Genomic DNA, 24,660 nt, shown 5'->3' on the forward strand with positions numbered 1-24,660 from the left:
ATGGACCTGTACTCGTTCCCTGCAGCCCATGCCAGCCGGGCCGTCATGGTGTCCAAGTTCCTGCTGACCCACCTGGTGCTGGCGGTCAGTTCACCACTACCAGTATTATTAAAGTATTATTATAGTAATACTTCATATAAACAGTGGAAATCAGTGATTCTGTCTGGCTGCTGATTTGCGACTGAATGTGTAGCTTTCGATGTGATTTTCTCAATAAGAGTTTAAATACTGAGATTTAGATTCAAGCAAGAAAATAAAAATGTGTTTCTCAAACACAATAATGTGTCGGCCAATCAGGACGACCCTCATGTGAAGTGAATTACCTGGATTAGACCAGGACCCCCTCATGTAATTTCCTTGCAGACTGGTTGTAGTAACAGTCTTCCTGTCCCCCAGGTGCCCCTCAGGATCCTGCTCTACCTGTGGGCGCTGCTGGCGGGCGTGTCCCGGGTGCTGCTGGGTAAACATCACCTGTCAGACGTCGGCTGTGGATTTGCTCTCGGCGTCCTGCACTTCAACCTGGTGGAGTCCGTCTGGCTGGACTCTGCCACCTGCCAGACCCTCATCTCCATCGGCACGCTGCGCTGGACTCCGCTGGTCTGAACTGGTCTGGACTGGTTCAGCTGGGAAGAAGACTCTGAACTCTGCTGGCCTGGAACCCTCTTCAGGTTCTTTAAACTAGTTTGGACCTGTGCGTCTGGACTTGATGCTCCAGTGACACATGCTGGACTCCCTTTATTTGGACTGGTTTGGACTGGTCCTGCTGGATTCTGGTCCCTGCAGACACGCCGTGCTTCATGTTTACCTCCACCTGAGTGGAGGACGCTGTAACAGCTCACTTTAGGGGTCAGGACCTGGACCTGTCTTCTTCAGATTGTGGTCTGGTTGATGTGGTTCACATCAGCAGACCATGGTGAACGTGTTTGTTGACTTCCTGTTGTTGCTCGTCAATGTTGACAGACTAATGATGTCTGTTGTTTCATGAATTACTGACAATGTTTCATTTTACACGTCAATAAAGTCTCACGTGTTCCGACTGTAGTCCACCGACAGGGAGGGAAGGGGCTGCACGGCTAGTTAGCACGTTAGCTCAGTATCTAGTTAACTAGGTATCTAGTTAGCACTTTAGCTCAGTATATAGTTAGCACATTAGCTCAGTATAGCATGTAGTTAGGTATAGAGTTAGCATGTTAGCTCAGTAGTTAACTAGGTATCTAGTTAGCACGTTAGCTCAGTATAGCATGTAGCTAGGTATCTAGTGTATTAACTGATCAAACACACTTTGAATACAAGATGTGTACTTGTAGTAGGGTGTTTCCCTGTGTGGTATTTGTACTGTTACTGCAGTAACGGGTCAGAGTACTTGTTACTGCTCATACTTTGTTTGACTGAGGTGACGGAGTCGCGGAGGAACCTTGATACTACGGTGTGTTCCCCCTCGGACCTGGTTTACAGATGCACCGTTGCTATTGGCTGCCGTTCAGCTTCTCCGTAGCAGCGGCATGCTAACGATGCTAACAGCAACTCAATTGTGAAAGAAAAGATGTCAAACGTAACATCGTTTATATTCTGGCGTTTTAACCATGGGGCGTAGTGACGTCATCGCGTATATTAAGGTCAAGCAGTGGGTTTATCTCGAACAGAAGCTAACGGAGCTAGCAGCGGGATTAGCTGCTGCGGTCTGAGCAGCTAGCTGACAAGTGGCTAATAGGAGTTAGCTTCTCCGCTAGTTTAACGTCAGAGAAGACGGAAGGAAGTACGTCAGCGGCGTCTATTATGTATGTATGATGTCATAGAGGCAACTATATCCATAACATCGATACAGATGCGTTCAATGTAACCTAGTAAAGTGCAGTTTTAGTGTTAGTGTAGAAGTAGTGTTAGTATAGAGCTAGCATTTAGTATAGAAGTAGTACTAGTATAGAGCTAGCATTGAGTAAAAACACAAGAGACCACTATCTGGATCAGATTTCTGGGCTTGAGTGAAGTCAGGACCATCTGGACCCTGTAGAACTGGATCCAGTTTAAACTCAGCTCTCATACCTGGTTTTGTACCATTAGGTTTTGGTCTCTTCAGGGTCGGAGGGGACTAAGATGGATCTGGACCTTAGCTCGGCCAGTCTGCGTCTCGACGTGTTTCCTGTTACCGTGCTGGTCTTTGGAGCTCTGACACCCCAAACATGTCAGACTGCGATCCAGCTGCTGTAGAGGAGCAGATGGCTGCAGAGGACCCTCCTAGTCCTGGTTCCCCCAGCCGCCCCCCCCTGGCAGAGAAGGCCCTGTCTGAGGCCTTTGCCCGGCTCAGATACCAGGACTCGTCCCTGCTGATATGGCAGCAGCAGCAGCAGGCCATGCAGACGGCCCCCCCCTCCACCTACCTGAGCCGCAGCCAGTCAGCCTGGTACAGCAGCTTCGGGAACCAGGCTGTGCTGGTCCGGGACAAGAGGGGTCTGGAGGATGTGGAAGGACGGTCCAGGATCTGCATCGTCATGTAGACAGGAACCAGAACCCTTGATAGACTGGTTTCTTTAAACTTGTGTTTCTTCTTCCTGTGAATGCAACAACGTCACGTTAACATATTTGATTGGAATCAAACGGTAAAGTTCAGGTTTTAGTGGTTTGGGGGGTCAGAGGTCGTCTCTGACGTTCAACAGTTAGAAATCTACCGGAGGAATAGAAACATACAGAGCAGCCTGTATGAGAGGACTACAGAGACCAGGATGCACTGCAGCTGCCTTGGTTCGGACTGGAGTTTTGACGACGTCACCGTGTTCGCTGGCGGCAAACATCAGAGTGGTGGTTCATCTTAACGGCCAATCAGAGGGCAAAAATATGTTGCTAATAGTTTAGCTTTGCCTTCTGGGAAATCCTGGATTAAGCCAAGATCTCGGTTTTGTGCGACGGGGCTCAGGTTTTAACTGCTACAATAAATGTTTTTATTATTACTGTGGATGATGTCATAGTTTGTCCTCCTTTCTCTCACCAGTCTCCATGGAAATAACAGTCACTTTAGTGTCACACCTCACCAGTCACTTGTTCTGATTGTTAAACGCTTCGCTGTTTCTTCAGATAGGAAACTTATTCATACAATTACTGACGGGTTTTATCCCCCTCCCCCCTGTCTGTCTACCTTACTCCCTCCCTCCCCCCCCCCCTGTCTGTCTACCTTACTCCCTCCCTCCCACCTGTCTGTCTACCTTACTCCCTCCCTCCCTCCCCCCTGTCTGTCTACCTTACTCCCTCCCTCCCCCCTGTCTGTCTACCTTACTCCCTCCCTCCCCCCTGTCCGTCTACCTCCCATCCCCCTACCTGTCTGTCTCTTGAGACGTTGACTCATTGCAGTAAAATAAAAACGTGTACGTTTTTCACTTTAAGGACCTGAAGGGGTTTTTTTCTCTTCCTGTCTGTACCGGTCTCCATGGCAACTCCATGGCAGGTGTGACCCGCTCAGGTGTGAATGAGAGTCGAGTCGTTGCGTCAGTTTATGTGTTTATTTATGAAAACAAAGGAACTGAGAAAATAAGGATCCATAGGAGTAATTACATCAAATAATAGTTGGTTTTGGTGGTTGGTCCTGTGTCTCTACTGGTCTAGACCTCAGACCGCTACCAGACCGCTACCAGACAGCTACTATACAGAACGTACGGTACGGCCGGAGTGCATGCATTATTATTAAAATACAAAACTTAACTATTAGCATCGAAGCTCCACCATCAACTAAAAACAAACAGAGGAGGGTTACTGTGGCAACGAGATGTCTGCCTGTCTGCCTGACCACCTGTCTGTCTTTCTGTCTGACCAGCAGTCTGTTATCGCTGTCTGTAAAATGTCCAAAGTAAAAGCTCACGTCTGTTTTAAGTTTCTTCAGTCAGACAACAAATAGCACACGTTTTGACCAACATCCCAGAATTAAAAGTAAACCATCTCCATGATAACGGAGCAATGCCATCACCTGAAGAAGGCCATGAAATTTGGTTGAAAGCTCTCGAACCCCACAAACAGATTTGAGTTTGATGAGATAAACAAAAACTGACAGATCAATGATCGGACGAAGTCTTTCATCGATTGATCGATCAGCTGTTTCTCTGAAGCGGATACACAACCAATATTCAGACTTTAATAGCTTTAACTCAGAATCGACACCTATCAGAGGCTTACAGTAAAGAGACGGAGAACCAATCGACCAATCACAGAGGAGGAAGCCCCGAGGTGTAAACAAAGGTTCCAGACCCGACAGGAGGGGACCCACAAAGTCCAGGTCCTGGCACAATCCACCATCCGTGTTTCTATGATGCAGGTCAAAGGTCAGGAACCAACAGACAGGTGAGCAGAAGTCACATGATTTCATCTGATTGGTTTGACCTGGTTGATCGATTGATTGATTCAGTGGTTCAAAAAGAAAAACAAGGAAATGTAAGGAAGCTTCCTGCAACAAAGCAATCAGGTGAACACGAGGTTGTGATGTCACTAAAGTGACAAGGCCGCTGCAGCCAATCAGATCCAACTTCATTTAAAAGCACTTCATTCAAGCTTGAAGTAAAACTTCAGAACTGAATTACAGTACATTTATTTTAATGTTTTATTGTCATTTTGTTTTTACTTCATATTGAGATTTATATTTTTCATCATCAAATCAGAGAAGGAAACAAATCGTTAATAATAATTAATAATTACTAATCTGCCTCCTCACATGATAGTTCGTCTTTCTTTTGGACACATTAAAAAGGAATTAATCATAAAACAAATAAAAGTGTTTTTTTTCTGAATTTTTCTGTCGTTTACTAATTTGTCTTTTGAAGTTTGAACTCGGCTAAAATGATGAACTTTAAAAGAATTGAGACAAAAGTGATCAGGACTGACAGGAAGTAGCTGTTCTGGTCTGAGTGGTTGGGTTTGGCGTGGGGGGGGCAGGACAGCGGTACAAAGACATTTTATATCGAGAACCTTATAAGACACAAACAGCACACAACCTGAAAAACCAAAGAACAAAAATAAAGGAAATGTAGTGTTAAAAGAACAACAGTTTGTCTCCGTTGACAGAGCCGGTGCTGGTTGGGGGGTCTGGGTCTGAGCCTCGTGACCCCCCCCCACTGTTGACCCTGGGGACAGACAGTAGTTTGTGGGTTTACAGGACCAGCAGAGGACAGGTTTGGTCTCAGAGGGTTTATCTTCCTGTTTTAATGGATTTGATCATTTTACAAACTTTTAGATTTTAAAATCAAAGATTTTCATTTCATAAAAAAAACTCCTGCAGACTTGAAACTTGTTGCTGAGAGAAAATCCACGAAGTCCCGGTGCAGCTTAGACCATTAAAGACCTGAACCTGTGGTTCTGAACAAAATGAGACGTCTGAAGACATCGACTCAGACAGATCAATAAGAACTAATCAACGACTTTTTAAACTGGATTCAAGACTCTCAGCCGGCTGACATGTACAACAAACCAGGTCTCCACTTCAACCATGGCTCTGCAAGACCTCCGTCCGGGTCTTATATATCCATGGGACCGGACCGGTACGGACTGGACCAGAGCGGAGCAGACCGGACCAGCCCAGACTGGACCGGACCTGTTTATCAGTCTAGATTGTTGTCTTCTCTCCAGTATATTGGGACCAGTTTGAAAAACTCAATCAACATCTGTTCCCAGTTCCGACCCAGGTCCTGGACTAGACCCTAGACCACACTACACCCGCCGACCGGATCACAGCACCACCACGCTTCCTTCTTCTCTCTGCAGCAAGTTTCTAGACGTGGATTTGTGAACTTTATCTGGATGTTTGAACAGAACTGATCAGAACCGGATCGTCTCCAGTCTGAACTACACTCGAATGAAAGAACTTGATTGGCTCCCGTCTGTCCCATGATGCTCCTTGAAGACCAGAATCTGAGGAAAGTCTTTGCAGCTCTGATCAGCCTGAACCCTGGATCGGAATAAAACCCACTGAGATCTCCTCCTCCTCCTCTCCCATGATGCTCTATAGATGCTCCTGGAATGTTTTCAGAGGTCAGGGGTCACGGCTGGCCGTCCAAGAAGAAGAACAAGAAAGCCTCCATGACAACGATGCTAGAGAGTTCAGAGAAGATCAATGTCTCCCAGACAGGCTGCCTGTCTGTCAACCACCTGTCTCCCTCCCTCCTTGTTCTTCTCGCTGCAAACTTCTTGCTTGATTCTTCTTCTCTTCCATCTGTTGGCAATCCTCCAGGAAGAAGAAGAAAAAAAAAGACACTAGGAGCTAAAAAACATGTCAGCCTATTTACATACAGTCTCCAAGTCTGGGCGTGTGTGTGTGTGTGTTTATAGATATGTGTGTGTGTGTGTGTGTGTGTGTTATAAGAAGTTCAGAGTGTGTGTCTCTGTCTTTTGTTTGTGTTTGTTCAGGATGGAAGTTTACATGGATGTGTGTGTTTGGGTGTGTTAACTGGTGGTGGTGTGTGTGTGTGTGTGTGCGTGTGCGTGTGTGTGTTTAGAGTGGATAAACCTCTGTGTGTGTGATCAGTGTGTGTGTGTTCAGTAACTTGTTTGTGTGTGTTCAGTCTGTGTCGGAGGAAGAGGAGGTTCCTGTTGAGGAGCTGTCATCAGAGGAGGAAGAGGAGCTGCCACTCAAACGACTAGCCCCGCCTCCCGACACCCCGCCTCCAGCTGCCTTCTCTGAGAGAGAGACATGTAGGGAGAGAGAGAGACACACAGAGACACAGAGAGACACATGGGTTATTAAACAGGTGCACTAGTCAGTGACATTCAACTAGCAAAGATCATGTTTTGGGCTAAATTGACCTGCTACCTATTATAGAAATGACACCATACGTATGTCCAGGACATACCCGACCCCCGTCCAGGACATACCCGACCCCCGTCCAGGACATACCCGAGCAGTGCCGAGGACATACCCGAGCGCGTTGAGGACATAGTCGAGCAGTGCCGAGGACATATCCGAGCAGTGCCGAGGACATACCCGAGCGCGTTGAGGACATAGTCGAGCAGTGCTGAGGACATATCCGAGCGCGTTGAGGACATATCCGAGCACGTTGAGGACATACCCGAGCCCCGTCGAGGACATAGTCGAGCCCCGTCGAGGACATACCCGAGCCCCGTCGAGGACATAGTCGAGCCCCGTCGAGGACATACCCGAGCCCCGTCGAGGACATAGTCGAGCCCCGTCGACGACATACCCGAGCCCCGTCGACGACATACCCGAGCCCCGTCGAGGACATACCCGAGCCCCGTCGAGGACATAGTCGAGCCCCGTCGAGGACATACCCGAGCCCCGTCGAGGACATAGTCGAGCCCCGTCGAGGACATACCCGAGCCCCGTCGAGGACATAGCCGAGCCCCGTCGACGACATACCCGAGCCCCGTCGACGACATACCCGAGCCCCGTCGAGGACATACCCGAGCCCCGTCGAGGACATACCCGAGCCCCGTCGAGGACATAGTCGAGCCCCGTCGAGGACATACCCGAGCCCCGTCGACGACATACCCGAGCCCCGTCGAGGACATAGTCGAGCCCCGTCGAGGACATACCCGAGCCCCGTCGACGACATACCCGAGCCCCGTCGACGACATACCCGAGCCCCGTCGAAGACATACCCGAGCCCCGTCGAGGACATAGTCGAGCCCCGTCGACGACATACCCGAGCCCCGTCGAGGACATACCCGCGTCGACGACATACCCGAGCCCCGTCGAGGACATACCCGAGCCCCGTCGAGGACATAGCCGAGCCCCGTCGAGGACATAGCCGAGCCCCGTCGAGGACATAGTCGAGCCCCGTCGAGGACATACCCGAGCCCCGTCGAGGACATAGCCGAGCCCCGTCGAGGACATAGTCGAGCCCCGTCGAGGACATACCCGAGCCCCGTCGAGGACATACCCGAGCCCCGTCGAGGACATAGTCGAGCCCCGTCGAGGACATACCCGAGCAGTGCTTAAGTCATTTCACATTACCTTCACTGTTGGTACAGCAGACAGACAATAGCACTATATTAGTACTTACGCAGTAGCTTCCTCTGCTTCTTCTGAAGGCAGGATTTGACATAGCGCTCCAGCTCTCGAAGTGTGGAGGGTTTGAGGGTTTCAAAGTCAATCTCGATCTCATCGGGGTTGGAGTCTCTCAGCGACGGCTCTCTGGACTGGATTATGTGGACGACACGGCCCAGCTTCTCCCCCGGCAGCCGATTTATATCCAGACTCAGCTGGCGCTTTTCATCATAAGACATCGGCAGGGAGGACTCCTCGCCATCGTCTCCGTTAGCTGAGCCACCGCCCGACCCCTTACCGCCTTTCTTAGGTTGCCTGGAAACACACAGAGTCACTAAGCGGTCAAACGCCAAGTTTACATTCAGTCCCAGAGAATAAGGAACATTTTGTTTTCACATGTTTATTTTTTATTTATTTATTTGATCCCAATCATCATCATTTGACCCGTACCTCATGGCGGTCACCGTGCTGTTGGCTTTCCTGGCTGGTGCTTTTTTCTGATTGGCTGGTTTTGGCTGCTGAGTGGCAGCCTTGGGCTTCTTGTCTTCCTCCATCTTACCCTTGTTCCCTTTGTCTTTCTCCTTTTCTTTCTTCTTCTCCTTGTCTTTCTTCTCTTTCTTCTTCTTTGGCTTACTGACTGGAGCCTGGGACAGGACGGCCAGCTGCTCGTGCACCGCCTTCAACTGGTGGAATATACTGATTATCAACACCTTCAACCTCTACGACACTTAGAAACGCCTTCAGCTGATGGATTATTCTACAAATTATCTAAAATCACATATTAACATGTAGGATCAGAATTTTGATACTAAATAGATACAAATACAAAATAGAAAATTAAATAAACTTTCATTAGATCTATAATAATATTAAAAAAAGAAGAAAACCAGGATGTTCTTGACCTGTGATTGGTCGGCAGCACCAACCTGCTCCTGTAGCTCAGCCAATCGCGTGGCTCGCTCCTCCTCTGAGTCGGACGATTCGTCGGAGGAGGAGTTGTTGCTGCTGTCAGAGGAGGCGGTGCTTTTACTGACCAATGGTGTTGTACACGGGACAGATGCTTCCAGGCCCTCGTCTGGGATCTTAGCGAAACGCATCTCAAACACGTCCTGAGGAGAGAGATTCATGTTAACTGGTGGAAGCAACCAATGAGATCAAGGTTCTGAAAGGTTCTGGTGCTCGTACATACCTGCAGCTTGCGGGCCATGGCCACCACCTCGTGGTCTGGAGGGTTGTACTTGTAACAGTTAGAGAACATTAACCTGACGTCAGTCGCAAAACTTTGTGGATCATTGTACTCTCCTTTATCCATCTTTTTCTGTTGGGGAAAGAGATATTAAAAATGTAAGTCTGGCAGCTCTGAAGGTCTCAGCATCCTCATATGAACTGGCTGCAGCCTGATCAAGTACAACCTAAAACAATGGCACCTGTGGCACCTGACTCTTTGGTGTCAAAAGTACTACAAAATAAATGGATAAATACTTCAAGGTCAGTTGAATTTTCTATCAAAATAGGTTACAAAAATGCACAAGTTGTCGATTTTAGTTCTTATGTTGTGTTCACACCAAACAAAACACATTTTTGCCTCGCGTTCCTCACAGAAGTCTAACCGCAGGATAATTGTGTTTATTCACATCACTCCTGCTGGACGCACCAGAGAGGACACTTCCACCTCTGGAGGACGATCTCAACGCTGATTGCCCCGCGTGAAACATCTGCTTTGTGTTTGTTGTGAACGCAGCATAAAAAAATTAAGAAAATCTGAATCACCAGGATATTAAAAAAGCAAGAAAATAGTAGTGTGTCTACATGGATGTGCGTGTTGTCTGTGATGTCATGTGGCCGTTACCCGGACGGTGCTGAGGTCCATGGGGTGTTTGATGATGTCATGGTAGTCGTGCAGCTCCAGAGCCTCGGCGTCCACCGGCTTGTAGAAGGGCCAGGCGTAGGCGGCATGTTTCTTAGACAGCATCTCCTTCAGGATGGCGTCACAGTGTTTCATCTGCTCGCCCAGCTTACCGCCCTTACTCCTCCCAGCTCCACCGCCACCACCTCCCACCTCGCCCCCTGCCACCTCCTCAACCGTCTCTCTGCGGGTCTTAGGGGGGCGGGCGGCGGCCTCACGGCGGGACAAGCCTAGTTTTGGTGGTTTGGTGTCCTGAGCAGATGGAGAGTCAGCACGACCAGCAGAGATGGCTGACGTGGTGGGAGTGGTGGTGTCGGCTTTCCTCTTCACACCTTTCTTCTGTTAGAGACAGACAGGTAAGTGCAGAGACAGGTGAGATGAGAAAGACAGTAAGTACAGACACAGGTGAGAAGAGAGAGACAGGTAAGTACAAAGACAGGTGAGATGAGAAAGACAGTAAGTACAGACACAGGTGAGAAGAGAGAGACAGGTAAGTACAAAGACAGGTGAGATGAGAAAGACAGTAGGTACAGAGACAGGTGAGAAGAGAGAGACAGTAAGTACAGAGACAGGTGAGAAGAGAGAGACAGGTAAGTACAGAGACAGGTGAGAAGAGAGAGACAGTAAGTACAGAGACAGGTGAGAAGAGAGAGACAGTAAGTACAGAGACAGGTGAGAAGAGAGAGACAGGTGAGAAGAGAGAGACAGTAAGTACAGAGACAGGTGAGAAGAGAGAGACAGGTAAGTACAAAGACAGGTGAGATGAGAAAGACAGTAAGTACAAAGACAGGTGAGATGAGAGAGACAGTAAGTACAGAGACAGGTGAGAAGAGAGAGACAGTAAGTACAGAGACAGGTGAGAAGAGAGAGACAGGTAAGTACAGAGACAGGTGAGAAGAGAGAGACAGTAAGTACAGAGACAGGTGAGAAGAGAGAGACAGTAAGTACAGAGACAGGTGAGAAGAGAGAGACAGGTAAGTACAAAGACAGGTGAGAAGAGAGAGACAGGTAAGTACAAAGACAGGTGAGATGAGAAAGACAGTAGGTACAAAGACAGGTGAGAAGAGAGAGACAGGTAAGTACAAAGACAGGTGAGATGAGAAAGACAGTAGGTACAAAGACAGGTGAGAAGAGAGAGACAGGTAAGTACAAAGACAGGTGAGATGAGAGAGACAGGTAAGTACAAAGACAGGTGAGAAGAGAGAGACAGGTAAGTACAGAGACAGGTGAGAAGAGAGAGACAGTAAGTACAGAGACAGGTGAGAAGAGAGAGACAGGTAAGTACAGAGACAGGTGAGAAGAGAGAGACAGTAAGTACAGAGACAGGTGAGAAGAGAGAGACAGTAAGTACAGAGACAGGTGAGAAGAGAGAGACAGGTAAGTACAAAGACAGGTGAGAAGAGAGAGACAGGTAAGTACAAAGACAGGTGAGATGAGAAAGACAGTAGGTACAAAGACAGGTGAGAAGAGAGAGACAGGTAAGTACAAAGACAGGTGAGATGAGAAAGACAGTAGGTACAAAGACAGGTGAGAAGAGAGAGACAGGTAAGTACAAAGACAGGTGAGATGAGAGAGACAGGTAAGTACAAAGACAGGTGAGAAGAGAGAGACAGGTAAGTACAGAGACAGGTGAGAAGAGAGAGACAGTAAGTACAGAGACAGGTGAGAAGAGAGAGACAGGTAAGTACAAAGACAGGTGAGAAGAGAGAGACAGGTAAGTACAGAGACAGGTGAGAAGAGAGAGACAGGTACACAAATAGAGACAAGGAGATAGAAAGAGGAAGAGGAAGAAAGGTACAGACAGACAGGTAGACGGATAGAAAGTTTTCTTTTATATTTTTGTCATGTGATGCTGTCCTGCACGTCAGTTACCTTGACGACGGGCTGTGCAGACGGCATCATGGTTGCCGGGGGCTGCGGGGCAGAGACGGGAGGCGTGGTCTGGACCGGTGTGGGCGTGGTTGAGATGACGGGTGTCTGAGAGGGGGAGGGAGACGGGTAGGATGGGGGAGGGGAGGCTGAAGACTCCGCCTGCTGGCTCACTGAGGGAGAGAGAAACAGTACTGTTGGTACTACTACCAAGTACTACAACCAGGTAATACACAGTAAAACACTACAGACAGATATTCACTTCAGTTCCCCTGTAGTCCCAGTACTAGTCCAGAAGTATTCCCATGTAGTCCCAGTACTAGTCCAGAAGTATTCCCATGTAGTCCCAGTACTAGTCCTGAAGTATTCCCATGTAGTCCCAGTACTAGTCCTGAAGTATTCCCATGTAGTCCCAGTACTAGTCCTGAAGTATTCCCCTGTAGTCCCAGTACTAGTCCAGAAGTATTCCCATGTAGTCCCAGTACTAGTCCAGAAGTATTCCCATGTAGTCCCAGTACTAGTCCTGAAGTATTCCCCTGTAGTCCCAGTACTAGTCCTGAAGTATTCCCCTGTAGTCCCAGTACTAGTCCTGAAGTATTCCCCTGTAGTCCCAGTACTAGTCCAGAAGTATTCCCCTGTAGTCCCAGTACTAGTCCAGAAGTATTCCCCTGTAGTCGCAGTACTAGTCCTGAAGTATTCCCATGTAGTCCCAGTACTAGTCCAGAAGTATTCCCCTGTAGTCGCAGTACTAGTCCTGAAGTATTCCCCTGTAGTCCCAGTACTAGTCCTGAAGTATTCCCCTGTAGTCCCAGTACTAGTCCTGAAGTATTCCCCTGTAGTCCCAGTACTAGTCCTGAAGTATTCCCATGTAGTCCCAGTACTAGTCCTGAAGTATTCCCATGTAGTCCCAGTACTAGTCCTGAAGTATTCCCCTGTAGTCCCAGTACTAGTCCTGAAGTATTCCCCTGTAGTCCCAGTACTAGTCCTGAAGTATTCCCATGTAGTCCCAGTACTAGTCCTGAAGTGTCCCCTGTAGTCCCAGTACTAGTCCTGAAGTATTCCCATGTAGTCCCAGTACTAGTCCTGAAGTATTCCCATGTAGTCCCAGAACTAGTCCTGAAGTGTCCCCTGTAGTCCCAGTACTAGTCCTAAAGTATTCCCATGTAGTCCCAGTACTAGTCCTGAAGTGTCGCCTGTAGTCCCAGTACTACTGCCGAAGTGTCCCCTGTAGTCCCAGTACTAGTCCTGAAGTATTCCCATGTAGTCCCAGTACTACTGCCGAAGTGTTCCCTGTAGTCCCAGTACTAGTCCTGAAGTATTCCCATGTAGTCCCAGTACTACTGCCGAAGTGTCCCCTGTAGTCCCAGTACTAGTCCTGAAGTATTCCCATGTAGTCCCAGTACTAGTCCTGAAGTATTCCCATGTAGTCTGAGCACTAGTCCTGAAGTATTCCCATGTAGTTCCAGTACTAGTCCTGAAGTGTCCCCATGTAGTCCCAGTACTAGTCCTGAAGTATTCCCATGTAGTCCCAGTACTAGTCCTGAAGTATTCCCCTGTAGTCCCAGTACTAGTCCTGAAGTATTCCCATGTAGTCCCAGTACTAGTCCTGAAGTATTCCCATGTAGTCCCAGTACTAGTCCAGAAGTATTCCCCTGTAGTCGCAGTACTAGTCCTGAAGTATTCCCATGTAGTCCCAGTACTACTGCCGAAGTGTCCCCTGTAGTCCCAGTACTAGTCCTGAAGTATTCCCATGTAGTCCCAGTACTAGTCCTGAAGTGTCCCCTGTAGTCCCAGTACTAGTCCTAAAGTATTCCCATGTAGTCCCAGTACTAGTCCTGAAGTGTCCCCTGTAGTCCCAGTACTAGTCCTGAAGTATTCCCATGTAGTCCCAGTACTAGTCCTGAAGTATTCCCATGTAGTCCCAGAACTAGTCCTGAAGTGTCCCCTGTAGTCCCAGTACTAGTCCTAAAGTATTCCCATGTCGTCCCAGTACTAGTCCTGAAGTGTCACCTGTAGTCCCAGTACTAGTCCTGAAGTATTCCCATGTAGTCCCAGTACTACTGCCGAAGTGTCCCCTGTAGTCCCAGTACTAGTCCTGAAGTATTCCCATGTAGTCCCAGTACTAGTCCTGAAGTATTCCCATGTAGTCTGAGCACTAGTCCTGAAGTATTCCCATGTAGTTCCAGTACTAGTCCTGAAGTGTCCCCTGTAGTCCTTGTTCTAGTCCTGAAGTGTCTCCTGTAGTCCCAGTACTAGTCCTGAAGTATTCCCATGTAGTCTGAGCACTAGTCCTGAAGTATTCCCATGTAGTCTGAGCACTAGTCCTGAAGTATTCCCATGTAGTTCCAGTACTAGTCCTGAAGTGTCCCCTGTAGTCCTTGTTCTAGTCCTGAAGTGTCCCCTGTAGTCCCAGTACTAGTCCTGAAGTATTCCCCTGTAGTCCCAGTACTCTAGTCCTGAATTATTCCCCTGTAGTCCCAGTCCTATTCCTGAAGTGCCCCTGTAGTCTCAGTACTAGTCCTGAAGTATTCCCCTGTAGTCCTGGTCCTAGCCCGTGGGGGCGGGGCCTACCTGCGGCGGCGGACGCTGGCTGCTTGCCCTTGCTCTTCCCTTTGGGGGCCGGCGGCAGCAGAGCGACTTCTTCTTGAGGCATCTGAGCGACTTTCTGCAGGAAGATCTTCTCCAGAGCCTGAGCCATGAGGACGATGTCATCGGTGGGCTGGAACACACAAACACACAGCGGTGAGGTCACACACGCCTGTGAGATCACATGGAGCGGCGGCCGCGGTAGAGGAGGTCTACGGGTACCTTGTTGTAGATGTAACAGTTGGTGAACATGGTGTTGAAGTCCTGCATAGCCTCGCTGGCACTCCAGTAGTAGTTGTTCTCCAGACGCTTCTTGATGGTCCCCATGTCCATCGGGTTCTTGATCACCTTGTGGTAGTCCTGGAAACAAGGAGGGGTTAGACCTTCATAACTTCACACAGTGAGACAGGGGATCCTAGCTTCTGATTGGCTGAGTGGCCTTTCACCCTACCAAAGGAGCAGGTCAACATCTGAGACCTGTGATGCTTTTATATTATGCCCCACCATGTTAGCGTAACAACAGCTAGTCTAGCTAGAACCCTGTGCAGCGGTGAACCTGCGCTGTGATTGGGTAGAACAGAGTAGAACCACGTACTGCCAGGCAGAGCTTGATGGCGTCCACCGGCTGGTAGAACGGCCAGGCGAACTGATGCTTCCACAGCGTCTTCACCACCACGTTCTGCATGTACTGCAGCTGGTTGGTCTTCCTGGAGGACACACACACACACACATGACATCATCACTACAGGGACCAATCACAACACAGCCCTGACTGGGAGGAGGTGTGGTTGACTTGTGGGTTCCGACCTGCCAGGCTTGGTGGGGTTGGTGACCTCAGGCGGGGCCGGGTTGGTGAGCGTGGGAGGGCTGGGGGGCGCAGCCTCGGGGGCGTCCGACATGGTGGACGACGGGGACGCAGCAATACACTGTGGGACGGCGGCGTCTGACCTAAAGGGGAAGAAACGGCTCCCTCTGCGGTCTGAGGGTGTGTGTGTGTGTATGTGTGTGCGTGTGTGTGGTAGTGTGTGTGTGTCTGTGTTCAGTTCAGGTCTTGGTGGCGTCGGTTCTCCAGCTCAATGTTTCCCCCGAGGAGACAAACTCCCATCGCACGACCTGAGAGACAGAAAACCATTGGCACGTTAGCTCACTGCAGTGTGTTTACCGACCACATTCAATATCTTTAACTCTGTGTCCCGCGTTGTTAATCATGAACCCTCTCTGGTGGACCTGGACCAGGACCGAGCCTCTAAGAACACGGAGCAGATGACGAGGACGCCGCATCACCACAGGTCCCAACACGAGGACGCCACGGGTCCCAACACAACGACGCCACGGGTCCCAACACAAGGATGCCACAGGTCCCAACACTAGGACACGAGGACGCCATGGGTCCCAACACAAGGACACAAGGACGCCACGGGTCCCAACACAAGGATGCCACGGGTCCCAACACTAGGACACGAGGACGCCACAGGTCCCAACACTAGGACACGAGGACGCCACAGGTCCCAACACAAGGACACGAGGACGCCACAGGTCCCAACATGAGGACACGTGGACGCCACAGGTCCCAACATGAGGACAGGAGGACGCCACAGGTCCCAACACAAGGATGCCACAGGTCCCAACACGAGGACGCCACGGGTCCCAACACGAGGATGCCACGGGTCCCAACACGAGGACGCCACGGGTCCCAACACGAGGATGCCACGGGTCCCAACACAAGGATGCCACGGGTCCCGATACTAGTACACCAGGACGCCACAGGTCCCAACATAAGGACAGGAGGACGCCACAGGTCCCAACATAAGGACAGGAGGACGCCACAGGTCCCAACATGAGGACAGGAGGACGCCACAGGTCCCAACATGAGGACACGAGGACGCCACAGGTCCCAACATGAGGACAGGAGGACGCCACAGGTCCCAACATGAGGACAGGAGGACGCCACAGGTCCCAACATGAGGACAGGAAGACACCACAGGTCCCAACACAAGGATGCCACAGGTCACAACACGAGGACACGAGGACGCCACAGGTCCCAACACGAGGACGCCACAGGTCCCAACACGAGGACACGGGGATGCCACAGGTCCCAACACGAAGACACGGGGACGCCACAGGTCCCAACACGAGGACGCCACAGGTCCCAACACGAGGACGCCACAGGTCCCAACACGAGGATGCCACAGGTCCCAACATGAGGACAGTAGAACGATGATCCACAACGTCGATCCATGCTCTGGTCCCGTTAGAGGACTAGAGCTGGTAGGGGGTTCTACTGTCAACTACCATCCACCACGAGGAAAATAAACTACCGTCCATCACCAAGGAAACTAAACTACCGTCCATCACAGAGGAAACTAAACTACCGTCCATCACCGAGGAAACTAAACTACCGTCCATCACAGAGGAAACTAAACTACCGTCCATCACCGAGGAAACTAAACTACCGTCCATCACCGAGGAAACTAAACTACCGTCCATCACAGAGGAAACTAAACTACCGTCCATCACAGAGGAAACTAAACTACCGTCCATCACCGAGGAAACTAAACTACCGTCCATCACCGAGGAAACTAAACTACCGTCCATCACAGAGGAAACTAAACTACCGTCCATCACAGAGGAAACTAAACTACCGTCCATCACCGAGGAAACTAAACTACCGTCCATCACCGAGGAAACTAAACTACCGTCCATCACCGAGGAAACTAAACTACCGTCCATCACAGAGGAAACTTAACTACCGTCCATCACTGGTGTGTGCCTTTAAGTGTTGAGACGTGTGCGGTTTACGATCCTGCACACGGCCGTCTGTGTGAACACATACAGGTGGTGAAAACAAACACACCTCTACAGGTAAACAAACTCATACTCAGTATTTATCAGAATCAATACCACTACATTTATTAACTTTGGTATCATCACTGAACATGAGTTCATACACTTGGAATCCCACTGAACATGAGTTCATACACTTGGAATCCCACTGAACCTTAGTGGAGCCTGTAGACCCGGACCACCTGGACCCGGGTTCATCCTCACTCTGCTGGTCCACTTCTCACTTCCTCCAAACTACAACTCTCTCTCAAACATCGGTGGCGGGGAATTAACCGAGTACTCTACACTCCATCATCCCCACTTCCTGCATCTCTGAGCTGTGTCTGTGAAACATCCCAGAGAGGAATATTGTTCCTTTTACTCAGTTATATTTATTTGACCGTTTCAGATCTGGAGATTAATAATACCACAACAAATACATGATCAGGTATTATTATAGATTAAACTGCCAGCAGCATAACATGTTAAAATGGGAAACAGTTATGCATCAATAATTATAAAACAGCATATATTATTCTACATAATTAATACTTAAACTTCTGGTACGTTAAGTATATTCTGGGGCCGATACTTCCGTCCTTCATTCAGATTATGAATGCAGGAGTTGTACTATGGTACTTGTACTAGTATTAGTACTTCCTCCAGCCCCAGCAGTCCTGCAGGAGGGCTACCTGCGACCACAACCCCCCTCAGTCCGGTGTTTACTTCTAGCACAGCTCCGGTCACAGACACCCGACCTGCCCGGTCCCCCCAGCAGTCCGGATCACGGCGGAGTCCCGCACGGATCAACAGATGTGGAGTCCGGCGGCGGCTCTCCGGCTGCCTGCATGTTGCTGCGGTTCAGCGGCTAACGAGTGAGCTAACGGCTAACAGACACCGCTGCGACCCACAAAACTCCACGAATCCGGTTCACAGCGAACTGGTCCACAGCCAGACACACCCCGCCAGTCATTTAGCGCTCACCGACACACAGACCCCCGCACTAACTGCTCCACCTGCCCAGGTGTGAAGGTTTCCACGGGCTAACGAAACATCCCATTTATCTTGCTTTAAAAAGATGGCGGGCAAGCCAAGGCAAAATACGAGCTAAATGGCTAGCTAGCCGAAGCTAGGCTACTTACCGAAGACGTAAATGTCGTCAATATAATTAACGGCGGCCGCGTTGCTGTCCGCGCGCTGCTGACGGGCTGTTGATGACGTTTGTTCGGTAATGAGCGACACGCCGGGCGGATCGATTCGGTCACAAATCCGTTGTTTGCAGATGTTACCGCTCGGTGTTTGGCTAGCTAATAAGCCGTTAGCCTGTTAGCTGAGCTTTGTCTGAAGGCGCCGAGCGGCCAGCCAGGTTCGAACACACAGCGACACGTTCCGCGCGGTTTACCCGCTAAGCCCCCGGTGCCGCTCGGAGAGGCGTGTTTACTTTGGGTCTCGGTCCTCCGGTGCGTCCAGCGGCGGCTCCGGTCAGTTTTCTGGAATATTTTTTTTTTATTTAACGAAGTAGCATAATAGATGAGTTATCAGCTGTCTACCTTCTGCGCAGGCGCAGTGGCAAGCAGCATCGTGGCTGTTGCTGAGATGAGATTGGCTGGCTGCGTGTGTTCAGCGCTCCTATTGGCTGCGGGATCGTTGCAGGGCTATGATTTGTTCCTGGGAGATTGAAAGGGCTGTGATTGGCCGCTGAGTTATTTGAAATGCGATGACTGGCTGAAGCGATGACTGGGCTGCTGTGATTGGCTGGGGAGGGTTCAGAATGGCGCCGTCACTGGATCTATTTTTCCCAGCATGCAGGGCGGCAGCAGAGAAGCTGAGGCCCAGCTGCAGAGGAGATTAAAAATCAACAACTGATCTTTATATTGATACATCAGATAGTATGAGTAATTTATTAACCTGTCTGTCTTTTTATTAACCTGTCTGTGGATTAAACGATTTAGTCATATTATTATTTTTAAATGTATATGAACCAAGATTTATTGAACTTTTAAAAACATGACAGAGACAATAATCAAAGTATATTTATTTACACTGTAGTCTACGTTTAAATTAATATTCTTATTGGTTTATAGTCTGTATTTCTACACACCTCATTGTGACAGTTAATCATAGATCCATCAGCAGCATTATTTTTTACGCTCTTGTTTTATATTATATGTATTGCTGTTTGTAGTACAACACATATGTTAAGATACTTATTTATATTTTTGTATAATTTCTCTATCTTTATTCATATTTCTATTCTAACTGTAATGTAACCCATCATTCAAACACACATTTCTACTATTTCAGTGTATGTGTACGGAAATATATATCATCCATATAGTTCTTATACATGTTAATCCTGTATATCAGGCGAGTAGACTCAGTGTGACCTAAACCTGCCACACACCTGCAGGTCGTCCACGGCGTTACAGGGAGTCCGAATAAAAGAATTAAAGCTTTAAAGTCCTTCAGCACCTCATTCAGCGCCTCCTTCAGCGCCTCCTTCAGCACTTCCTTCAGCGACGACTACAAACCAAGATGGAGACGACCACCGCATCCAAACTCAAGGCTTCAGGGACCTGAAACCACCAGAGACCTGGGTGAGTTGGTGGTTCTGGTCTGAGCAGGTTTTCCTGAGGGGGGCTACAGGAGACATCAAGAGGTCAAAGAGAAAAGACAGAAACAGCAGCCTGATTATCAAGAAGCTTTATTGTCATTATAAGAGTGATTATCATCATCTTCATCATTATCACCATCTTCGTCACCATCATCATCATCACCACCATTATCTTCATCATGATCACCATCATCATCACAATCATCACCACCATCATCTTCATCACCATCATCTTCATCACCACCATCATCACCACCGTCATCTTCATCACCATCATCACCACCATCAGCTTCATCATCATCACCACCATTATCACCATCATCGTCTTCATCATCGTCATCATCACAATCATCACCCCCATCATCATCATTATCATCATCATCACCATCATCGTCTTCATCATCATCATCACCATCATCATCATCTTCAGTCCTGTTGCTAGGCGCCCGTGTGCTGGACTGCAGAAGGCTGTTTACATGCAGCTGAGCCGAGCAGACACACAGACAGGAGGACAGACAGTAATGGAGCAGACAGACAGACAGAGGTAGGTCAGACAAAAAGGAAGACAAATTGGAGGCAGAGAGGTAGACAGGTGGACAGGTAGTGAGGTAGGGGGACAGACAGGTGGACAGGTAATGAGGTAGGGGGACAGACAGGTAGACAGGAGGCCTGCCCAGGTAGAGACAGACAGACAGAGGTAGGTCAGACAGAAAGGAAGAAAAAATTGGGGGCAGAGAGGTAGACAGGTGGACAGGTAGTGAGGTAGGGGGACAGACAGGTGGACGGGTATTGAGGTAGGGGGACAGGCAGGCAGACAGGGCCCTGCCCAGGTAGAGACAGACAGACAGAGGTAGGTCAGACATAAAGGAAGACAAATTGGGGACAGACAGGTAGACAGGAGGACTTCCCATGTAGAGACAGACAGGAAGAAACAGACAGACAGGTGGGGGACAGGTAGCTATTGTGTTATTTAGTTACAGGTAGGCAGATGCACTAGAAAGCTTATTGGCTGTCTTCCAGAGGCTCCGCCCCCCTCTCTTCTGTGTCAGCCAATCCCCTGTGAGGAGGGGCAGGCTCTGCAGGCTGAGGGGAGGGGTGTGAGGAGGAGGAGGCGGAGGAGGAGGCGGCCGAGGAGGAAGACAGGGACAGGGGGAGGTCTGGGGTCTGTTCAGTCTGTAGCCTCCCTCCCCCGTCTCCCTCACCCCCCTCGTCTGCCTGTCCCCCACCTGCTCCTCCTCCTCCTCCCCCACGCGATCCAGCAAACTGCAGGTGAGGCAGGAGGGTGGCCGGCACCTCCTTCTCCCTCTCCCTCTCCACTCCCGCCTCCTTGTCGCGGGGCTCGCCGTAAGGAGGAGCCTCCAGGCTGAGGTAGGAGGCGCTGAGCTGCCGCAGGTCCAACTCGAAGGGGCTGCTGCTGGGCTGCACCGCCGACTCCCCCCCCGGACCTCCTGCCCCTCTCTTGGCCTTGCGGGGGTGGGGGGAGGAGGAGAGGCTGTCTGGGAGGAGAGACTGGATCTTGGGGAGCCAACGCTTCCGAACCCTCCGGGCGTTGGTGCACATGTCAGCCGCTATCACATTCATCTCACTCTCCTTAAAGTTAGGAGCAAAGTTCTGACAGTAGACTGGAGGAGGAGGAGGAGGAGGGGGAGGGGGAGTGGGGGAGAGAGGAGGGAGAGTCGGGGGAAAGAGGGAGGAGGAGCAGGGGGAGGGAGGAGGAGGAGCAGGAGGATGGGGAGGAGGGGGAGGGGCAGGGAGAAGGAGGAGGAGGAGGAAGACATTGTCTTACTATTTACAATATACAGTAAAAGACATAATCCATGAGTCAGAGTGTGTGTGTGTCTATGTGTGTGTGTGTGTGTGTCTATGTGTGTGTGTGTGTGTGTGTCTATGTGTGTGTGTGTGTGTGTGTGTCTGTGTGTGTGTGTGTGTGTGTGTGTCTATGTGTGTGTGTGTGTGTGTGTGTGTCTATGTGTGTGTGTGTGTGTGTGTGTGTCTATGTGTGTGTGTGTGTGTCTATGTGTGTGTGTGTGTGTGTGTGTGTGTGTCTGTCTATGTGTGTGTGTCTATGTGTGTGTGTCTATGTGTGTGTGTGTCTATGTGTGTGTGTGTGTGTCTATGTGTGTGTGTGTGTGTGTGTGTGTGTGTGTCTATGTGTGTGTGTGTGTGTGTGTGTCTATGTGTGTGTGTCTATGTGTGTGTGTCTATGTGTGTGTGTGTGTGTGTGTGTGTCTGTCTATGTGTGTGTGTCTATGTGTGTGTGTGTGTCTATGTGTGTGTGTCTATGTGTGTGTGTCTATGTGTGTGTGTGTGTGTCTATGTGTGTGTGTGTGTGTGTGTGTGTGTGTGTGTCTATGTGTGTGTGTGTGTGTGTGTGTGTGTCTGTCTATGTGTGTGTGTGTGTGTGTGTGTGTGTGTGTGTGTGTCTATGTGTGTGTGTCTATGTGTGTGTGTGTGTGTGTGTGTCTGTCTATGTCTATGTGTGTGTGTGTGTGTGTGTGTGTGTGTGTGTGTGTCTATGTGTGTGTGTGTGTGTGTGTGTCTGTCTATGTCTATGTGTGTGTGTGTGTGTGTGTGTGTGTGTGTGTGTGTCTATGTGTGTGTGTCTATGTGTGTGTGTGTGTGTGTGTGTCTGTCTATGTCTATGTGTGTGTGTGTGTGTGTGTGTGTGTGTGTGTGTGTGTGTATATGACTTACGTTTAACGGTGTTCAACACTCGGTTGTCCAGAGGTTTCCTGGTTGGATCGTTGGTGGAGGAGCGGATGCCCGTCCCACAGCTATTGGCCAGAGTGTTTCTATGGATACCATAACAACCCAATCAGAACCCATACAGAGCTTTTGATTACCCCCCCACACACACATACACACACACACACACACACACACACACACACACACACACACACACACACACACTCTCTCTCAGTTATGTAAAACAGCAGGATGAGGACGTTGCTGAAAGTCTCTTGAACTATATTATCGGAACTCAGATGTCAGATTAAACACGTCATTTGAACCCCCCCCCCCAGTCGTTATGCTAAGCTAGGCTAACCAAGTCCAGGATCCTTCCTGTTGACTCACAGAGATGAAGTTTAAATGTTTACCTGTCGAAGAATGTCGCCAGCAGTCTCCTGAGCAGCACCTTGTGTTTGACCCCGGCACAAAGGTGACAGTTCATCAGCTGACCTCGGGTCATGAACACACCTGAACCTGAACACACACACACACACACACACACACACACACACACACACACACACACACACACACACCATCAGTATTTAATGACCTTCCTAACAATCCCATTACCATGGCAACAGACTTAAAAGACATGTGATGGTCTATGTGTCAGACTGGACAGGTGTTCTGGGGTCCGACCTGCCACCAGCTCCACCTTCTCCCCCGGGTCCCCCTCGGTGTAGAGGGACGGGTGGCAGCGATACCCAATCTGACTGATGAGACTGGCCGGGAGCGCCATGTTGTCCCGACCAACCAGCACGCAGGGCCGACGCTCGTTAGCCAATGGGAGAGACAGCAGCTCCATCTTCTCTTGGACTGGACCAATGACAAACAGAGAGAAGGGGTGTTTAGTATAACCAGAAACATGTGTGTCGTAAGCCGCAGTTCCTCTGGTGTCCACCAGAGGCTGTTCCAAGAAAACTGCATGGATGTGAACCTGAAACTAGGAACTCCTACGGGAGGCACTTTGTGGACTCCAGCTCTGCTTTCAATACCCCCCCCCCCCCCCCCACACACACACACACACACACACACACAAGCTGTTGGTCTGCACCGGGCCTGGGCAAACAGAGGTCTGGGCTTCCAGGGGCCTGGGCAAACAGAGGTCTGGGCAAACAGAGGTCTGGGCAAACAGAGGTCTGGGCTTCTAGGGGCCTGGGCAAACAGAGGTCTGGGCTTCCAGGGGCCTGGGCAAACAGAGGTCTGGGCAAACAGAGGTCTGGCCTTCCAGGGGCCTGGGCAACCAGAGTCCAATGAGAACATCCCTGCGACTGTTCCTTGAATGTAGATCCTATAGTTTCTGGAGTAAGTGCTTTCTTATTTGATCTGTTTTGTGACATCACGGATAGACAGGAATGCACCATGAAGTGACTTACTGTAGGGGTTTCCAGGATGTCCGTAGATGTGTTGGTAGAGTCCTGAGTGGACGGTGTTCCCATAATAGTCCTCCTCCAGCTCCTCCTCGGTGGGGGGGTGAGAGGGAGGGGAGTCTGTGGGGAGGCTGGAGCCTCCTGGACTGGAGCACCCCCCGTTCCCCAGCAAGTAGGACTGCAGACCTGGAACCAAACCTCCACCTGCACCCAGGTAACATAGAGCACTGCCCCTGGAGGCCTGGACCTCCCTAGTGCCATCGACCCTGAGGACAGAACAACAAGGTCAAAATAGAAGAGACAACTTTGCTTTTCATGCAGAAATGATCTTTTATCTAGGAGCTTTAAGGGGGATTAATGAGCATTAAGGAGCTTTAAGGAGGATTAATGAGCATTAAGGAGCTTTAAGGGGGATTAGGGAGCTTTAAGGAGCTTTAAGGGGGATTAATGAGCATTAAGGAGTTTTAAGGGGGATTAATGAGCATTAAGGAGCTTTAAGGAGGATTAATGAGCATTAAGGAGCTTTAAGGGGGATTAATGAGCATTAAGGAGCTTTAAGGAGGATTACGGAGCTTTAAGGAGGATTAAGGGCCTTAAAGAGGATTAAGGGGCTTTAAGGAGGATTAAGGAGCATTAAGGAGTATTAAGGAGCATAAAGGAGCAGTAATGAGCAGTAAGGAGGATTACGGAGCTTTAAGGAGGATTAATGGCCTTAAAGAGGATTAAGGGGCTTTAAGGAGGATTAAGGAGCATTAAGGAGCATTAAGGAGTATTAAGGAGC

At 49.6% G+C, this 24,660-nt stretch overlaps 4 protein-coding genes across 5 annotated transcripts in view; 2 read left to right on the forward strand and 2 right to left on the reverse strand.

Annotated features, from left to right (window-relative positions):
- The window catches only part of LOC311023582 (inactive phospholipid phosphatase 7-like), a 3,424-nt gene extending 2,449 nt beyond the window's left edge, over positions 1-975 (forward strand). The window contains exons 3-4 of the mRNA XM_084025533.1: positions 1-84; positions 397-975. The exon at positions 1-84 is cut by the window's left edge and continues 98 nt beyond it. Of these exons, the coding sequence (XP_083881659.1) occupies positions 1-84; positions 397-603 (291 nt within the window). The 3' untranslated portion in view covers positions 604-975. The remainder of the gene's footprint in view (positions 85-396) is intronic.
- A 219-nt stretch (positions 976-1,194) lies between these two features.
- brd3os (BRD3 opposite strand) lies at positions 1,195-2,945 on the forward strand. Its single transcript, XM_084025537.1, has 2 exons — positions 1,195-1,778; positions 2,062-2,945. Exon 2 carries the CDS (start codon positions 2,181-2,183, stop codon positions 2,493-2,495), a length of 315 nt encoding a protein of 104 aa, XP_083881663.1. The 5' UTR covers positions 1,195-1,778; positions 2,062-2,180; the 3' UTR covers positions 2,496-2,945.
- A 531-nt stretch (positions 2,946-3,476) lies between these two features.
- On the reverse strand, positions 3,477-18,711 carry brd3b (bromodomain containing 3b). Of its 2 annotated transcripts, none has more exons than XM_084025518.1 (12): positions 18,302-18,711; positions 15,144-15,449; positions 14,932-15,043; positions 14,559-14,696; positions 14,322-14,469; positions 11,754-11,923; positions 9,825-10,220; positions 9,165-9,293; positions 8,902-9,084; positions 8,426-8,658; positions 7,992-8,290; positions 3,477-6,648 (listed from the first exon to the last, which is right to left on the reverse strand). In XM_084025518.1, exons 2-12 carry the CDS (start codon positions 15,233-15,235, stop codon positions 6,530-6,532), a joined length of 2,019 nt encoding a protein of 672 aa, XP_083881644.1. In that variant the 5' UTR covers positions 15,236-15,449; positions 18,302-18,711; the 3' UTR covers positions 3,477-6,529. The 2 variants fall into 2 exon arrangements, with proteins under 2 accessions (XP_083881644.1, XP_083881643.1); XM_084025517.1 differs by having other exon boundaries at positions 8,878-9,084.
- A 2,064-nt stretch (positions 18,712-20,775) lies between these two features.
- On the reverse strand, positions 20,776-24,153 carry LOC311023686 (nucleus accumbens-associated protein 2-like; the record flags this gene model as incomplete). The annotated part of the gene is made up of 5 exons (XM_084025678.1): positions 20,776-21,395; positions 22,468-22,565; positions 22,875-22,980; positions 23,149-23,325; positions 23,886-24,153. Coding segments are annotated over 5 exons (1,269 nt in total), but the record flags the coding sequence as incomplete, so codon positions are not given.
- Between the last annotated feature and the right edge of the window lie 507 nt (positions 24,154-24,660).

The sequence above is a fragment of the Eutrigla gurnardus genome, assembly GCF_963514095.1.
Source record: "Eutrigla gurnardus genome assembly, chromosome: 13".
NCBI classification, from domain to species: domain Eukaryota; kingdom Metazoa; phylum Chordata; class Actinopteri; order Perciformes; family Triglidae; genus Eutrigla; species Eutrigla gurnardus.